The 13,873-nt window shown below is 41.6% G+C and overlaps 1 protein-coding gene across 1 annotated transcript in view; it reads right to left on the reverse strand.

Annotated features, from left to right (window-relative positions):
• Positions 1-5,439: 5,439 nt before the first annotated feature.
• The window catches only part of LOC142498500 (extracellular calcium-sensing receptor-like), a 14,427-nt gene continuing 5,993 nt past the window's right edge, over positions 5,440-13,873 (reverse strand). The window contains exons 3-6 of the mRNA XM_075606733.1: positions 13,425-13,873; positions 11,112-11,339; positions 9,799-9,922; positions 5,440-8,090 (exon numbers count right to left, since the gene is read on the reverse strand). The exon at positions 13,425-13,873 is cut by the window's right edge and continues 391 nt beyond it. Coding sequence (XP_075462848.1) covers positions 7,174-8,090; positions 9,799-9,922; positions 11,112-11,339; positions 13,425-13,873 — 1,718 coding nt within the window. The 3' untranslated portion in view covers positions 5,440-7,173. The remainder of the gene's footprint in view (positions 8,091-9,798; positions 9,923-11,111; positions 11,340-13,424) is intronic.

Consider the following 13,873-nt stretch of genomic DNA (forward strand, 5'->3'; position numbering starts at 1 on the left):
CAGGAACCAATACACAGTAAAGAATAATACACCACACAATTTATATAAACTAAGGTTTACTGCATACACCTACTAACACATACACACATACAATAACGGGAATAACTGTACTCACAGGGTACACCCAATAACCCCACACGTGGTAGTTCCCCCAAAGTATTGAGGGTGCCGTGGCATCAATACCCCATGCGTCCTGTCCTACAGTAGCAATTTCCACCCAAGTCTGAGGTAGCGCTAACCCCTGTGGATGTAGCAGCACGTTGGGTACCTGCCTGGCTTGGCATAGTGAATTGGAACGGGTCCCACACAGCGGGACCAGCACAGTTCCCACTTCACTGGAGGAATAGAGGGGGACTCGGCTACATCTATATAATATATATATGTAGAACAAGATTTTTCCCCCCAAAGAGCAAACAAGAAACAGCACTCAATAGATAATGCAAAGAATACCTGCATTTAAAAATACAAAGCACACTTAATCCAGCGTTTCGGTCTAGAAAGGACCTTCCTCAAGAGAGTCTTGTTCTTACTATAATCCCTACGCTCACACACATTTTTCACTCCTCCCTCTGCTCTGGAACCTTTCCATCCTCCTTCAAACATGCAACAGTGATACCATTACTCAAAAACAGCAAGCTTGACCCTACCTGTCTTTCTAACTATCGACCTGTCTCCCTCCTGCCTTTTGCCTCTAAACTCCTTGAACGTCTTGTATTCTCTCGCTTGCTCCATTTTCTCAACACCTATTCTCTCCTAGACCCTCTACAATCTGGCTTCCGTACTGCTCACTCCACGGAAACAGCCCTCACTAAAATAACCGACGACCTCCATGCTGCCAAAGACAGAGGTCATTACACTCTGCTCATATTACTCGACCTCTCTGCAGCATTTGACACCATGGACCACCCTCTTCTCCTTCACATTACTCTTGGTATTCGGAACAAAGCTCTATCCTGGATCTCCTCCTACCTCTCCCATCGTACTTTCACTGTCTCTTCTGCTAACACCTCCTCCTCCTCTATTGATCTCTCTGTTGGGGTACCCCAGGGCTCTGTCCTGGGACCTATTCTCTTTTCTCTGTATACACTCTCTCTAGGTGACCTAATAACATCTTTTGGGTTTAATTATCACCTCTATGCTGACGACACACAAATATACTTTTCAACACCTGACCTTACACCTGCTGTACAAACAAAAGTTTCTGAATGTCTCTCTGCTATATCATCCTGGATGGCCCTCCGCCGCCTTAAACTCAACGTGGCTAAAACAGAGCTCCTCATACTTCCTCCCAAACCTGGCCCTACTACCTCCTTCCACATTACTGTTGGAACTACGATTATCCACCCAGTAGCCCAAGCACGCTGCGTAGGGGTCACACTCAACTCCTCTCTCACATTCGCCCCTCACATTCAAAACATTTCTAAAACCTGACGCTTTTTTCTCCGCAATATAACTAAGATACGCCATTTCCTCTGTTGCTCAACTGCTAAAACTCTGACTCAGGCCCTCATTCTCTCCCGTCTTCATTACTGTAACCTCCTGCTGTCCGGCCTTCCTTCCTCTCACCTGTCTCCCTTACAATCTATCCTAAATGCTGCTGCCAGAATCACTCTACTCTTTCCTAGATCTGTCTCAGCGTCTCCCCTCATGAAATCCCTCTCCAGGCTTCCGATCAAATCCCGCATCTCTCACTCATTCTTCTCCTCACTTTTAAAGCTTTACACTCTTCTGCCCCTCCTTACATCTCAGCCCTAATTTCTCGTTATGCACCATCCAGACTCTTGCGTTCTTCTCAAGGATGTCTTCTTTCTACCCCTTTGTATCTAAAGCCCTCTCCCGCCTTAAACCTTTTTCACTGACTGCCCACACCTCTGGAATGCCCATCCCCTCAGTACCCGACTAGCACCCTCTCTATCCACCTTTAAGACCCACCTTAAGACACACTTGCTTAAAGAAGCATATGAATAGCACTGTGGATATTCTGAACACATGATACATAAAGCTTGGCCCCCTGCAGACGCACTTACCAGAACTCCCTCCTACTGTCTCTGTACGTTCTCGCTACCTACCAATTAGATTGTAAGCTCCTTGGAGCAGGGACTTCTCTTCCTTAATGTTACTTTTATGTCTGAAGCACTTATTCCCATGATCTGTTATTTATATTATCTGTTATTTATTTGATTACCACATGTATTACTACTGTGAAGCGCTATGTACATTAATGGCGCTATATAAATAAAGACATACAGTACAATACAATGCAATTTATGCTTATGGAACATGCACCAAACAACGTTTTCTGTATTGGAGTGCCAGCTGTGTCTTTTTGCATATAAATACATATATACATACACACACACACAAAGTATTCACCCCTTGCTTTTTCACTTTGGCATGATGCAACAAAAGACATGGACTACGTTCCTTTAAAGGTGTTGGGTGGATTTAGAGAACCAAAGTAGTTCTCCTGGGTGAAAAGAATATCCCCTTGCTGCCTTTTGATTTCAGATAATACAGGTTTACATGTAAAATTTGAAATAAGGCATTGACTATGCATTATTATTTTTGATGGAAGGGCCTAATAGATTTGCTTTCTCTTTCCCTCTCATAATGCCCACCATTGACCCCTTTGACTCATGGCATCCAAAGCAGTTTGGATATGCTCTGATGGGTAGGTGAATTTAGCTTCTTCCTCCAACACTATTGGGAAAAGTGGGGAGTAACAGGGGTAATTAAAAATAAAAATGAAAGTTTGACTCAAAAAGTGCCAGCAGAATGGGTTCTGGCGAGCCCAGAATGGGGCTAGCATGGCAGGCATTAGGCCTTCAAGGGGGTACTCTTATTGCAGTCATCGAGAGTCCTATGGACAACAACTGGCAGGACCACACCTTTTCAGTAGGTTTCCTATCTATTTCCTTTTACTCAGGACCTTACGGAAGACTCCTACATCCTCCTTTTGGTGAGATGGGATCCCCATTTACCCACTTATACTTTCACGAGTCTTTTATTGTGATCCCCAGGACTCTTTATTAAGTCCCCTTGTCAGGACATACATTTGACAATTCGGTATAAAGGACAACATTCTTTACTTGCTTAGAAACTTCAAGCTTTACAGTTCAATAAACTTTGCCCATGAGATATCATGCCTAAACTCGCTTTGGATCCAAATCGATTATGGTGCACCACAACACAGCCCAAAACATATAAAAATGGCCAAGATGCAACCAGTGTCAGTAGCTAGACAGTACATACTGTATCTGGGTCATGATGACTGTCAAATAATTTAGTGTTCTGCATAGTGACAACCCCCAACAGAAAAGGATGAGGTGAAGGAGTGAAAGTACAGAAAGACAAGGTAGGACTTGAAATTGAATTGGGACTGAGCCAATTAGTTTCACAGGGAGGATGGTGAGGATGGACAATCTTCATATAATTGAGGAGATGCTACCAAAATGGGAAAGGATCATTAGCACGCTCTCGAGTCTAACCATGACTGCTCAAAATTCTAGAATTGGTCATGGTGGGGCAGCCTCAAAAGCTCACTGATGGTCCATGTCCACATATCATCAACAACCTCATCAGTGCTAACAATGTGCCCACAATTCAGGCATTGTGCCTTGACAGAATGCCACGCAAAGGGTTGCAATGTCTGTTCTGTGTAACCAGACCCTGTCCCACTTTGAAGCCTGGTTTGTCTCGCTCTCACTCCCTGGCTGAATTACCTCTGAGGTGGTGCTGGTGGATTTGAGTGAGAAGAGAAGTTTCTACAGGCAAGGAGATGGGTGGAGAACTTCCACAATGACCTGGAGCAGAATCATAATGTGAAACACGTGAGGACACACAGGTTTACTGATGCTGTTTCTCCCAGAAATTAATATGGTAGGTCTGCAAGTGTTGCTGCAGAACACTCATCCCCAAGCTTCCTCCACTCCTGCCCCATGCCCTGCTGCACCACAAAGCATGCAGTGCACCACCACAAACTCACTCAACAAGCTATAGCTGGGCAATCAGAAGTATTCACACACCATACTGGTGGCTCTTCTACCCCCATGAAGTCTTCAAGAGGCACTTCTGCATTCCTCTGCCTCACCTTCTCCAGGATCCTCCTCGCTAATTTCATAGGAAGAGCCACCATCTCCACCACCATTATCACCCTCCACCTCTCCAAGTTTGACATGTACTCCCTGGACCAGAAAGCCTTACAGCACTTTTGATCTCCTTAGTGCTTGAAGTCCTCCCTTCATACTCCTCATGCTATGGTTACACCTCCTGAACCCCTCCATCTCCACCTGGCAAAGCTGACAAAGATTTTGTAATGAACGAAATGCATAGGGTTCACTAGGTGATGCTAATCTCATATTCAGAAGGACTGGCAAGGACTTACAGGCTTTTTCTGGCAAGCAGCCAGTAGAGATGCTTTTGACGCCAGAAGTAGGTGTGAGAACCCGGAAGTGTGCGAGTTGATCTGAGTGCCAGGAGCTCTGCTGTCGCCTGCGGCTGCACCGCTCTACAGGTATGGGATTCAACGGACTGCCCCTGACATACTATCACCTGCGAATTGAGGTTTAACATTACAGCGCACCCCACAGGGCTGTGCCCTGTGGTCTGACACTACAGTGAGAGGTCGTTCAGCACAGCGATGATTATGAAGAACCTACTCCTTGTTATCCTCTGATACTGCACTTTATTTATCTTGCATGTATGTGAGGATTGGGGGCCTGTGGCTCAATACATATTTTGCATTTTTATAAGCAGGTCATACTTGTCTTCTTTTCTGTTTTTGCATGTATTTGGACCTTGAAGAGCAGAGGAACCTGGCCGTAAGAAGACAAAGCACCTTGAACTTTTTTCAATACAAATTTTACATTTATTGGGACTATTAGTAGAGCATTGGTAAATTAATTATTTGGCTTACAGCACTTGCGTTCTCCTTATAGCTTGAAGTGCTCCCTGGTGCTCTTCCCACTCCTCCTGCTACGGTTACACTTCCTGACCCCCCCCCCCCCACCACCACATCTCCACCTGATGATGCTTTCTTTGCCCAAGGAAGATCAGAAAGATCAGGAGTAAAGGTGTTGGGCATAGCCTACTCAGCTGGTGCAGCAAAAACAAGATCCAGGGAACCAATTCAAACCCCATCATGGTGGACCAAGACAGGCAGAACTGGGCCCTGCCACAGATACCCCGACAGCAGCCTAACCTGCTTGGGGACAGAACACATGATGCTTTATCTCCTGCTCACAGGCCTGTTTAAACAACAGCTGGGTAAGAGCACAGGAAGGTGGATGAGAGCAAAAAAGAATTCAAGAGCAAATACTGTTTAGAAAATAAAACCCAGTGAACATACTAGTGAAAAAAAAAGAATATATACAACTGGTGGGAGTTCAGCTCCGGAAATGGACTCCATCCAAGTCCAGATAGGTTCACGAAAGCAGGGAAATCAGGAGTGCAAATACATCCAGGATTATGTAAACAAAAGGAAAATATATAGTGCAATATTGTTTTTACTAGAAAGTTAAAGATGAGACTTGGTCAGTAACTCACTCACAATTTGCGATGATTTAAAAGGCAGTGTGGTTGTGTAGAGTAACCAACTCAGACACTTCTTCTGGTGTTTGTAGAAGACGTCCCTCAGAGCCAGATGGATAGAATGGGTAGAATTCCCATGTGTGAAAAAGAGAGAGGACACAGGATAGGGCAGATGGTTTTATAATTTAAATGCAAATAAAGTAATACACTTAAAATTAAGTAGTTGGTACAGGCAGTGAGACCCCCCAGGGTCAGGTGGAGGAAAAAGCTGCAGCAGTCCTTCTTTTTTCTGAGATACCTCCTGTGACGGCTGTCCACAGGGGCAGTTGTTTGAAGTTCAGGGAAGGGATAAACAAATTATGGCTCAGGGTCCACAGCAATGCCCACCACACACCTCAGGGATTTTCAGGCCAGCTGTACATTCACCCTACACATTTCACTCCCTTGGAGCTTATACCCCTGAGCACCAACATGCGATTCATCCAGTGGTGATGCATTATGGACTTTATACTATACCTGGACTTATAATCTATTGAGAGAGGTTATAATGCATAGCTTCAGGATTGTGTGCTTCACTGGAAATTATACTTATCAGTGTCTCATTTTCCACTTCTAAAGGGCTTTTTTGTTAGCAATCTTGCTACAATGTATTCCAGTGCACTATTATCATCCTTTGTGTAGGTTTGCAGCTCTCATTGTTTTATACATGTACGAGAGCTACAGGCATACCCCGCATTAACGTACGCAATGGAACTGGAGCATGTATGTAAAGCGAAAATGTACTTAAAGTGAAGCACTACCTTTTTTCCACTTATCAATGCATGTACTGCAATCGTAATATACGTGCATAACTGATGTAAAAACCGTATTTGTAACAGGCTCTATAGTCTCCCTGCTTGCTAACAGCTTTGGTACAGGTAGGGAGCTGGCAATGCTGTTCAGGACGTGCTGACAGGCGCATGCATGAGCTGCTGTTTACCTATTAGGCGATATGTCCTTACTCGCGAGTGTACTTAAAGTGAGTGCCCTTAAACCGGGGTATGCCTGTACTCTTTTTTGTGACTTTTGTGATATATGAGGCACTTATATTTTCATGACACCTACATCAATTGCATGTCCCTGTGTCTCTCACTCCTTGACCATATTATTCTTATGGCCATTTTGTTATCTTATGATAATTAGTTATTTCTAGTCACTTTCAGTGGTTTGTCTGCACCTTATTGTCATCTTATCAGATGGATACTGTAGCAGAATGTTACACATTCACTCTGTTTCTTTCTGGGGTTGGATAGTATAGTCATGTACCTTTGAGGAGTTGTTATGGAGTTTCCCTCTTTCTCCCTTGTTTTTATTGTTCTACTAATAATTTGATATTAGTTTCTTTGGTAACCCGTGAGCATCTCTTTGGGAATCTTTTTTGTCGCGTGTGTGTGTGTGTATTTATATATATACATATACATATATATATATATATATATATATAGCTTAATTTTAATAAGGACATTGACTCCCATTAAAATGTTTTCATTCTCATATACTGTATATTTGCAAGCTCATGTGGCCAGTATTCCTATCCATGTTTTTCAGATCTAAGGCAGATAGACAGATTGCGATGATCAGCGAGTGAGATGTACCAGGTCCTACTCACAATCCTCTCTTATTGCTGCTTCTCCCTGTTATATACTTTTTACTGTTCATCTGAGGCTGAATTATAATGATGTAGCATTTTGGGAAAAATATACAAACAAGGAGCCCGGAGCTTGAAGATAAGATGGCAAAAACCTCCACAGCCACCATGTGTTTGCCTTTGGTGCTGAGATAAGCTGGGATAAATGTCACCCAAACACTGGCAAAAACCAGCATGCTGAAAGTGATAAACTTGGCTTCATTAAAGGTGTCAGGGAGCTTCCTGGCTAGAAATGCCACTAGGAGGCTAATCGAGGCTAAGAGACCCATATAGCCCAAGACGCATGAAAATAACACTTTGGATCCCTCGTTGCATTCAATAATTATGGTTCCAATCTCTGCTGCCATATTGAGTTCTGCAAATGGGGGAGAACTTGCCAGCCAGACAGAGCACAAGATTATCTGAATCATTGTACAGGACGGAACAATATAAATGGGAATACTGTATCCCACCAGCTTTCTTATCCTGCTGTCCGGATTGGTAGCACTGAACACCAGGATGACAGTGATAGTTTTGGCCAGTATCACGGAAAGGCAAACAGAGAATATGACCCCAAACACCACCTGGCGAAGCATGCAGGTCGTCAGGGTCGGTCGACCAATGAATACCAAGGAGCAGAGGAAGCAGATAATGAGGGAGATGAGGAGGAGGTAGCTTAGCTCTCTGTTATTGGCCTTTACTATGGGAGTCTTGCGCTTTATTATGAACAAGCAGAGCACAGAAACTGTCAGCAAACACAAAATGATTGAAATACCAGCCAAAGAGGCTCCTAAAAAGTCTTCATAGGAGAGGAACTGGCTGGGTTTCAGAACACATCCCTGTTTTATGACATTAGGCCATTTATCTTCTGGGCACTTGAGGCATTCACTGTTATCTGGGGAAAAATGAAAATAATTAGATACAAATTATTGCTACTTTTGTACATGGGGTATACAGTATGGACAATACATTCACTGTATATAGCAAAATATAGTTTATTTTGGGTCTACTGTATATTGATTTTTTTGAGAATTTGTAATTTGGAGCAGAACTACAGACCCCTTCATTCTATTCCTATGCTGCTAAGTAAGGTGATACGTAGAGAGATTTGGATAATCTGTGGGTGCTGACAATTCATATCCAGCCTTCAGATGAAGGAAGGTCTAACCATAGATTTCAGAGTAATAAATTGCTAATATTTTTCAGTAACTAAATTTGTAACAAATGTTGGAAGTACAGTATTTGTACGTAACGTGTAGGGTCAGAGGTCAAGGAGATCTTGGAGAGGAGTGTGTGCAGTGTTTCAAGCGTGGGGCATCTTTCCAGCCATATTAGCAAACAGCAGCTGTCCCCCAGCTAGCACATCAAGAGTTTGAAAATGACAACGGAGTGCACCGGTGATTTTGGGAAGTTCTGCAGCCCCTCCCCCCCCCCCCCCCCGATGACTGAGCAGAGAGAAGGAGCTGTTTTGCCACCGTTGGACTCACATGCTTGAAACAAACTGCTGTGTTGTAAGTAAGATTCTGGTTTTATAACCAGACCATCTTCAACAAGCCATCTCCATTTTTATTGAATATGGTTGTTTTCAGTATTTTTAATAAATTAGTTTAATTGTTCTTTTAGCTTCTGTTTGTGTTTTATGTTTATATTTGTCATTGGTGTTCTATATGTGTATGTTTTTTATGTTACATGTAATTTTAACTAGCAGTATACACTATGATTTTTCTTTGTGTTTGATTTCACATATCACATGACGCCATGCACGAAGTCTGCAAGCCAGTCCAGGTGCATATGATTGCAGAGAAGGGGAAGGAGCGCACGGTCCGACGGGAGCAAGGAGAGGACCCTGTTCAAAAAATAAACTTTAATGTGTCATAGACCTAAAATCCAACGCGTTTCGAATGCTAGTGCGTTTATCAAGGTTGATAAAGAACGCACTAGCGTTCGAAACGCGTTGGATTTTAGGTCTATAACACATTAAAGTTTTTTTTTTGAACTTGGTCCTCTCCTTGCTCCCGTCGGATCGTGCGCTCCTTCCCATTCTCTGCATTTACTACAACTGGAAGCTGCACAGCCTGCCAGCCATAAACCGAGGAACTGTCAGTACATCATTGCTATAGGGTTACTTCCAATGAGACTGATCGTGGGGGGGTTATTCCTACCCATCACCTGTCTTCAGGAGGTTTTGTTGACCCAATATTGCTAGCTACTACTTCAATTCATCATTATTGGTTCTGGATTTCCTTGGATACTGGCATTGGCTATTATACCTTGCATTCGAGCGCTACTTCACCTCTATTTACCAGGTGCATATGATTGGATGATCCTATAAGGACTAGATGCCACCTACTTATTAGTGCATTTGGACATTTACTTGGACTGTATCTTTAAGGTGCTGGTTTGTATCTGTTTTCTGCATTGTTTTCCCAGATTTGGTTCAGTTACTGTTTTCGGGCAGCCTTGGCTCATTTATATGAATTTACTATGCATTCTTGAATTATTAGAGTACATTTGACAGTATTGTTTTATTGTTTACTAAGCTTAAGCGCTTTTTCCAGCACATTTCTTTTTGTTGTATAACAGTAAGTGTAAGTATTACACACCAGCAGGGTTGAGGATCTCCCCTTCGGAGCATGGTAAACAATCAAAACAGCAGATCTTTTGCCCTTGGCGTGTGGCTCTTCTGTGGCCTTTTGGGCATGGGGCACTGCAGACTGATAAAGGAGACTTAAAGAAAAGTGAGTTGATAAGAATTATGTCACGTCCATTGTATACAATGTAGTAAATAAACCATATGATGTACAGTAGTGCCTCACTAAGGCTACATACACACATTATGTAGGGCAAGGGTGCGCAAAATGTTCTGGGTGGATGGGGCATGGTGCTTACAAAGGCCCGCACTCTTCCCCAAAAGCATTTAAATTAAATGCTGGGAATCGCATGCAACACAAGCACAACGTCTGTTTTCTAGGACCATAATTTGTAAGCATGGATATGCAAGTAGTGGCTGTAGTGAATCAGTTAGGAATTTTGTGGTTGGAAGTATTGTAGTTCAGAGTACAAAGCCATTATGGTATATTGCATGTTGTATATTGCAGTTCCAACATCATATCCCTGCCGTCTCTTTTATTTACCCAGATATTAAAAAAGATTGTTTACCAAATGTCCATCTGCAACATTTACTCAATTTCTGCAGTGCATAACCAGGATTTCTATAGCCCCTAGTATCCCATTACCTATGGGGCTGACAGGCTGAGTTATATCAGCACATAAAAAGAGACCATAAATAAACCATGTGCATAATTCATGTTTTTTTTCTTTGGGGGTGGGAGGTGAGCTTTGCATAGCTATTCAATGCTAAACATATACATTAGTGGATGTTCCAGTCTTGGATATCAGACTCTGTTTTCATCCAAAGTCTCTGACTATATATCCTTACATACAGTATTGCTATAGGTGGAAATCACTGATCTCCGATAAGGGGTATCAGAGCTCCATCCCATATTAACTGCCATTGACTAACGAAGGATCTAGTTCTGATATACCCTACCAGAGCTTAGAGAATCTCACCTTACAGTATATCATTTTAGGTTGTTCTCTTATACAGTAGATTACTTCTTTTAATTGTGTCAGAAACAGGTTTACATGCTGTTCAATACTGTTTTGGACATTCTAAAGAAATGGAGACGGGACAGAAATAACACAATACTATTTCGTGCTGGTCCTTTATTTAGGCATGTGTACAGTACATGCACATCACTTTTATAGTACAACTTGTTATTTGTAATTAGATTACTGTATTTATGAAATTACAGTATAAATACAGACCTATACTTGCATAATGAAGCACTTATATGTGTACGTTTCTTCAAACACTGTTACCACCTTATACTGAGCACGGTTTTATAATACTTACTTGAATCTGTCCTTCATTCCATAAGATTCTGCTTTGGTCAATCTGCAGTTCGTGGCCTTTCGGAGAGCGGGCATCATAGCTGCCAATGTGGACATATCGACTGCTTCCATTAGGGAAGAGCTGCCAGTTCAAGATGTCCACATACATGGGAGCATCACCATTCTCATCAAAAAATATCGTCTCCCCAGCAGTGTTGTTGAACTTTACTTTTTTGACGTAATGAAGCAGCTGAAAGGAAAGACATCATTAAAGCAGGGATTATTTTCTGAGAGATTGTACTTCTATTTCGAAAACTGAGCTAGTTCTGTGTTTTGCAAATGTTTGTCATGTTAAAAAAAATATACATACATTTCATATACAGTAGTAGACAAAATAGATTTATAGCAAGTCTTGGTCCCTGTAACTGGTTTAGAATAGAAGCCATTTATAAATGATCTTGTATAGGGGGGAAGGAGATTATCCCTTCTGCTATATTGATACAATAATGCAGCATATACACTGTATACAAAATAAAATTAATACATCAGTTTTCCATCAGCTAAACTTAAATGACTGCTTAAAACTTCTTCTATGAAAACTGCTTTCCCTTCAGATTTAATTTTTTTTTTAATGTAGACAGCATCATCACCATGATTCAGATACATACATATGGTACATCACATTTCTGGGCCAAAATATTAATTCAACTGGATTCCTCATGTGGTTTAAAAACTAGAGATGGGTGCATGTTCCAAAAAAATCTGAATCTGCCTCGAATTGCCAATTCCTTTTCTCCGCGAATCACTCAAAATGCAGGTCTCTTTTTTTAAGTATCAGAAAAAAAACAAACGGATACAATGAGCACTTATTCAATTTAGAAGGGTCTCAAGATGTATATACTGAAAAACACCTCACATGTCCCTCCAAATAACTTAAGCAGAGACACCTCTGCTCAAAAAGGAGCACACCTTTCGTACCGTGGTAGATATTGAAAGTATATTTAAATGAGTCCCATCCCACACTACGTTAAAGAATTTCCATAGAAACTATATTGAGTTGACAAACCTAAGGCACCGAAAGACTGGAAGGGCCTACAGTGTCTGACTGAACAGAATATATTGGCTCTAGCCAACAACTGATTTAGCTCACACTCCTAGAATGGCTGCCTAGAAAAGCAGTGCTTCTAGTTCTGTTGGGTCTGACACCAGTACACCAGTACACCATTCTAGTCACTAGGTACCTTAGGCTTGTCAACTCAATATAGTGCTTCTTGAAATAATTTTAGGAAGCGTGGGATGGATATATTTAAATATACTTTGCATAGCCAGTAGTATATCTCCTAGGGTACGAGATTGGGAGAAATAGGGAGAGAGACTAATAAATTAAACTCCTTGAACTCCTCCTTAGTTTGGCCCATATTTACCAAGCAGCCTCTGGCCATATGATCCCTTCCAGTTCTGGAACAAACATTACATCCCATTGATGTCAAGAGCTGTAAGGTATCTTGTGGCAGAAGACTTCACATAGTAAACATGTATTTTTGTTTTGAAACACAACAAACATTATCAGATGCAGCCAATAATTACAGCTGCTGATACACATTGCCCATTCATACTGTAAATCATAATAATGCTTTCAAAGAGCAACAGAAAACAGAAAGATCTTTGTGATTAAAACAGAAGCAGTCACTGTGCAATCTGAAACGTTCAATGTAAAATTAACATATTTTTATAGATAGGTAAAAAAGCTGCGATAACAGGACCATATTGATCTGCCTCTGGTGTACGTTCATCACAGACCAAGGGTACACAGCAGTATATCAAATCTTCCCTGTGCAGGGAAATGAATGGCACATCAAAGAACTTGTTGCAAAAAGTCCTCCGGAGTGCTGTTCTTGCCCAAATCAGTATATCTAGCATGACAAGGCATAAGTTACTTTTCAAAATAAACATACAGCAGCACTCTATAATGATTGTAAATAATCTACTAATAACAGTGAATGTTCTCAGCATCATGTATGTTTTTAGAAAGGAGGATCATATTATATCCCAGATAACCACTTTAAAAGAATAATTTCACAAGGAATTGTACAACTATGATGAAATAGTGGTTGAGATTGGAATATGTATTAATTTTTTCTATTTTAAACTGGATTTACATTTCTAATTTTCTCCGAGATAACACAACATATCCCAATATATCCCATAAAACTCTAGGTATTCTATAGGGTTTAATGGAATAGAGGGTGCACCATGTTATAATATACAATATCTCAACTTCTCTCACCAGAGCGCACAACAAATCCTGCTACTGGACATATGTGCTAGGTTGTACCTGCCAAGGTTGATGATTGTAAATATCTGCACAAGATCCGTTTTTGAATGGTCCTTGACCTGGCACACAGATGCTCATCTGGTGCAAAGCATGAGCCAATGCAAAAACTGCGTTGTGAGTTTTGTATGTGTATCTGAAGTTGTTGACATCATACACAGATGGATCAATACTGTCCAGCCTCTCCTTGCCGGTGCACTGAGGGGTTCCTTCCTCAGGTTTTGTAGATGTATAATTATTGGTCTCCTCAGCTGGCCAAATACAGCCAAAAGCATTCTCCCAAAATGTCTTCATGAAGATGTCATCTAAAAACTTGGAAGGATGGATGCTGTGAAGAAATTCCTTGAAGCCTGGAATCTTCCCGCTCTGAATAGCGACCCCCAGGCTACCATTTAAGGTTTTTAAAATGTCTTTTCTGAGAAAATCTGAAGAAATGGACCAGCTGCCACTGC

Source organism: Ascaphus truei, chromosome 7, assembly GCF_040206685.1.
Source record: "Ascaphus truei isolate aAscTru1 chromosome 7, aAscTru1.hap1, whole genome shotgun sequence".
Classification (NCBI taxonomy): Eukaryota; Metazoa; Chordata; class Amphibia; order Anura; family Ascaphidae; genus Ascaphus; species Ascaphus truei.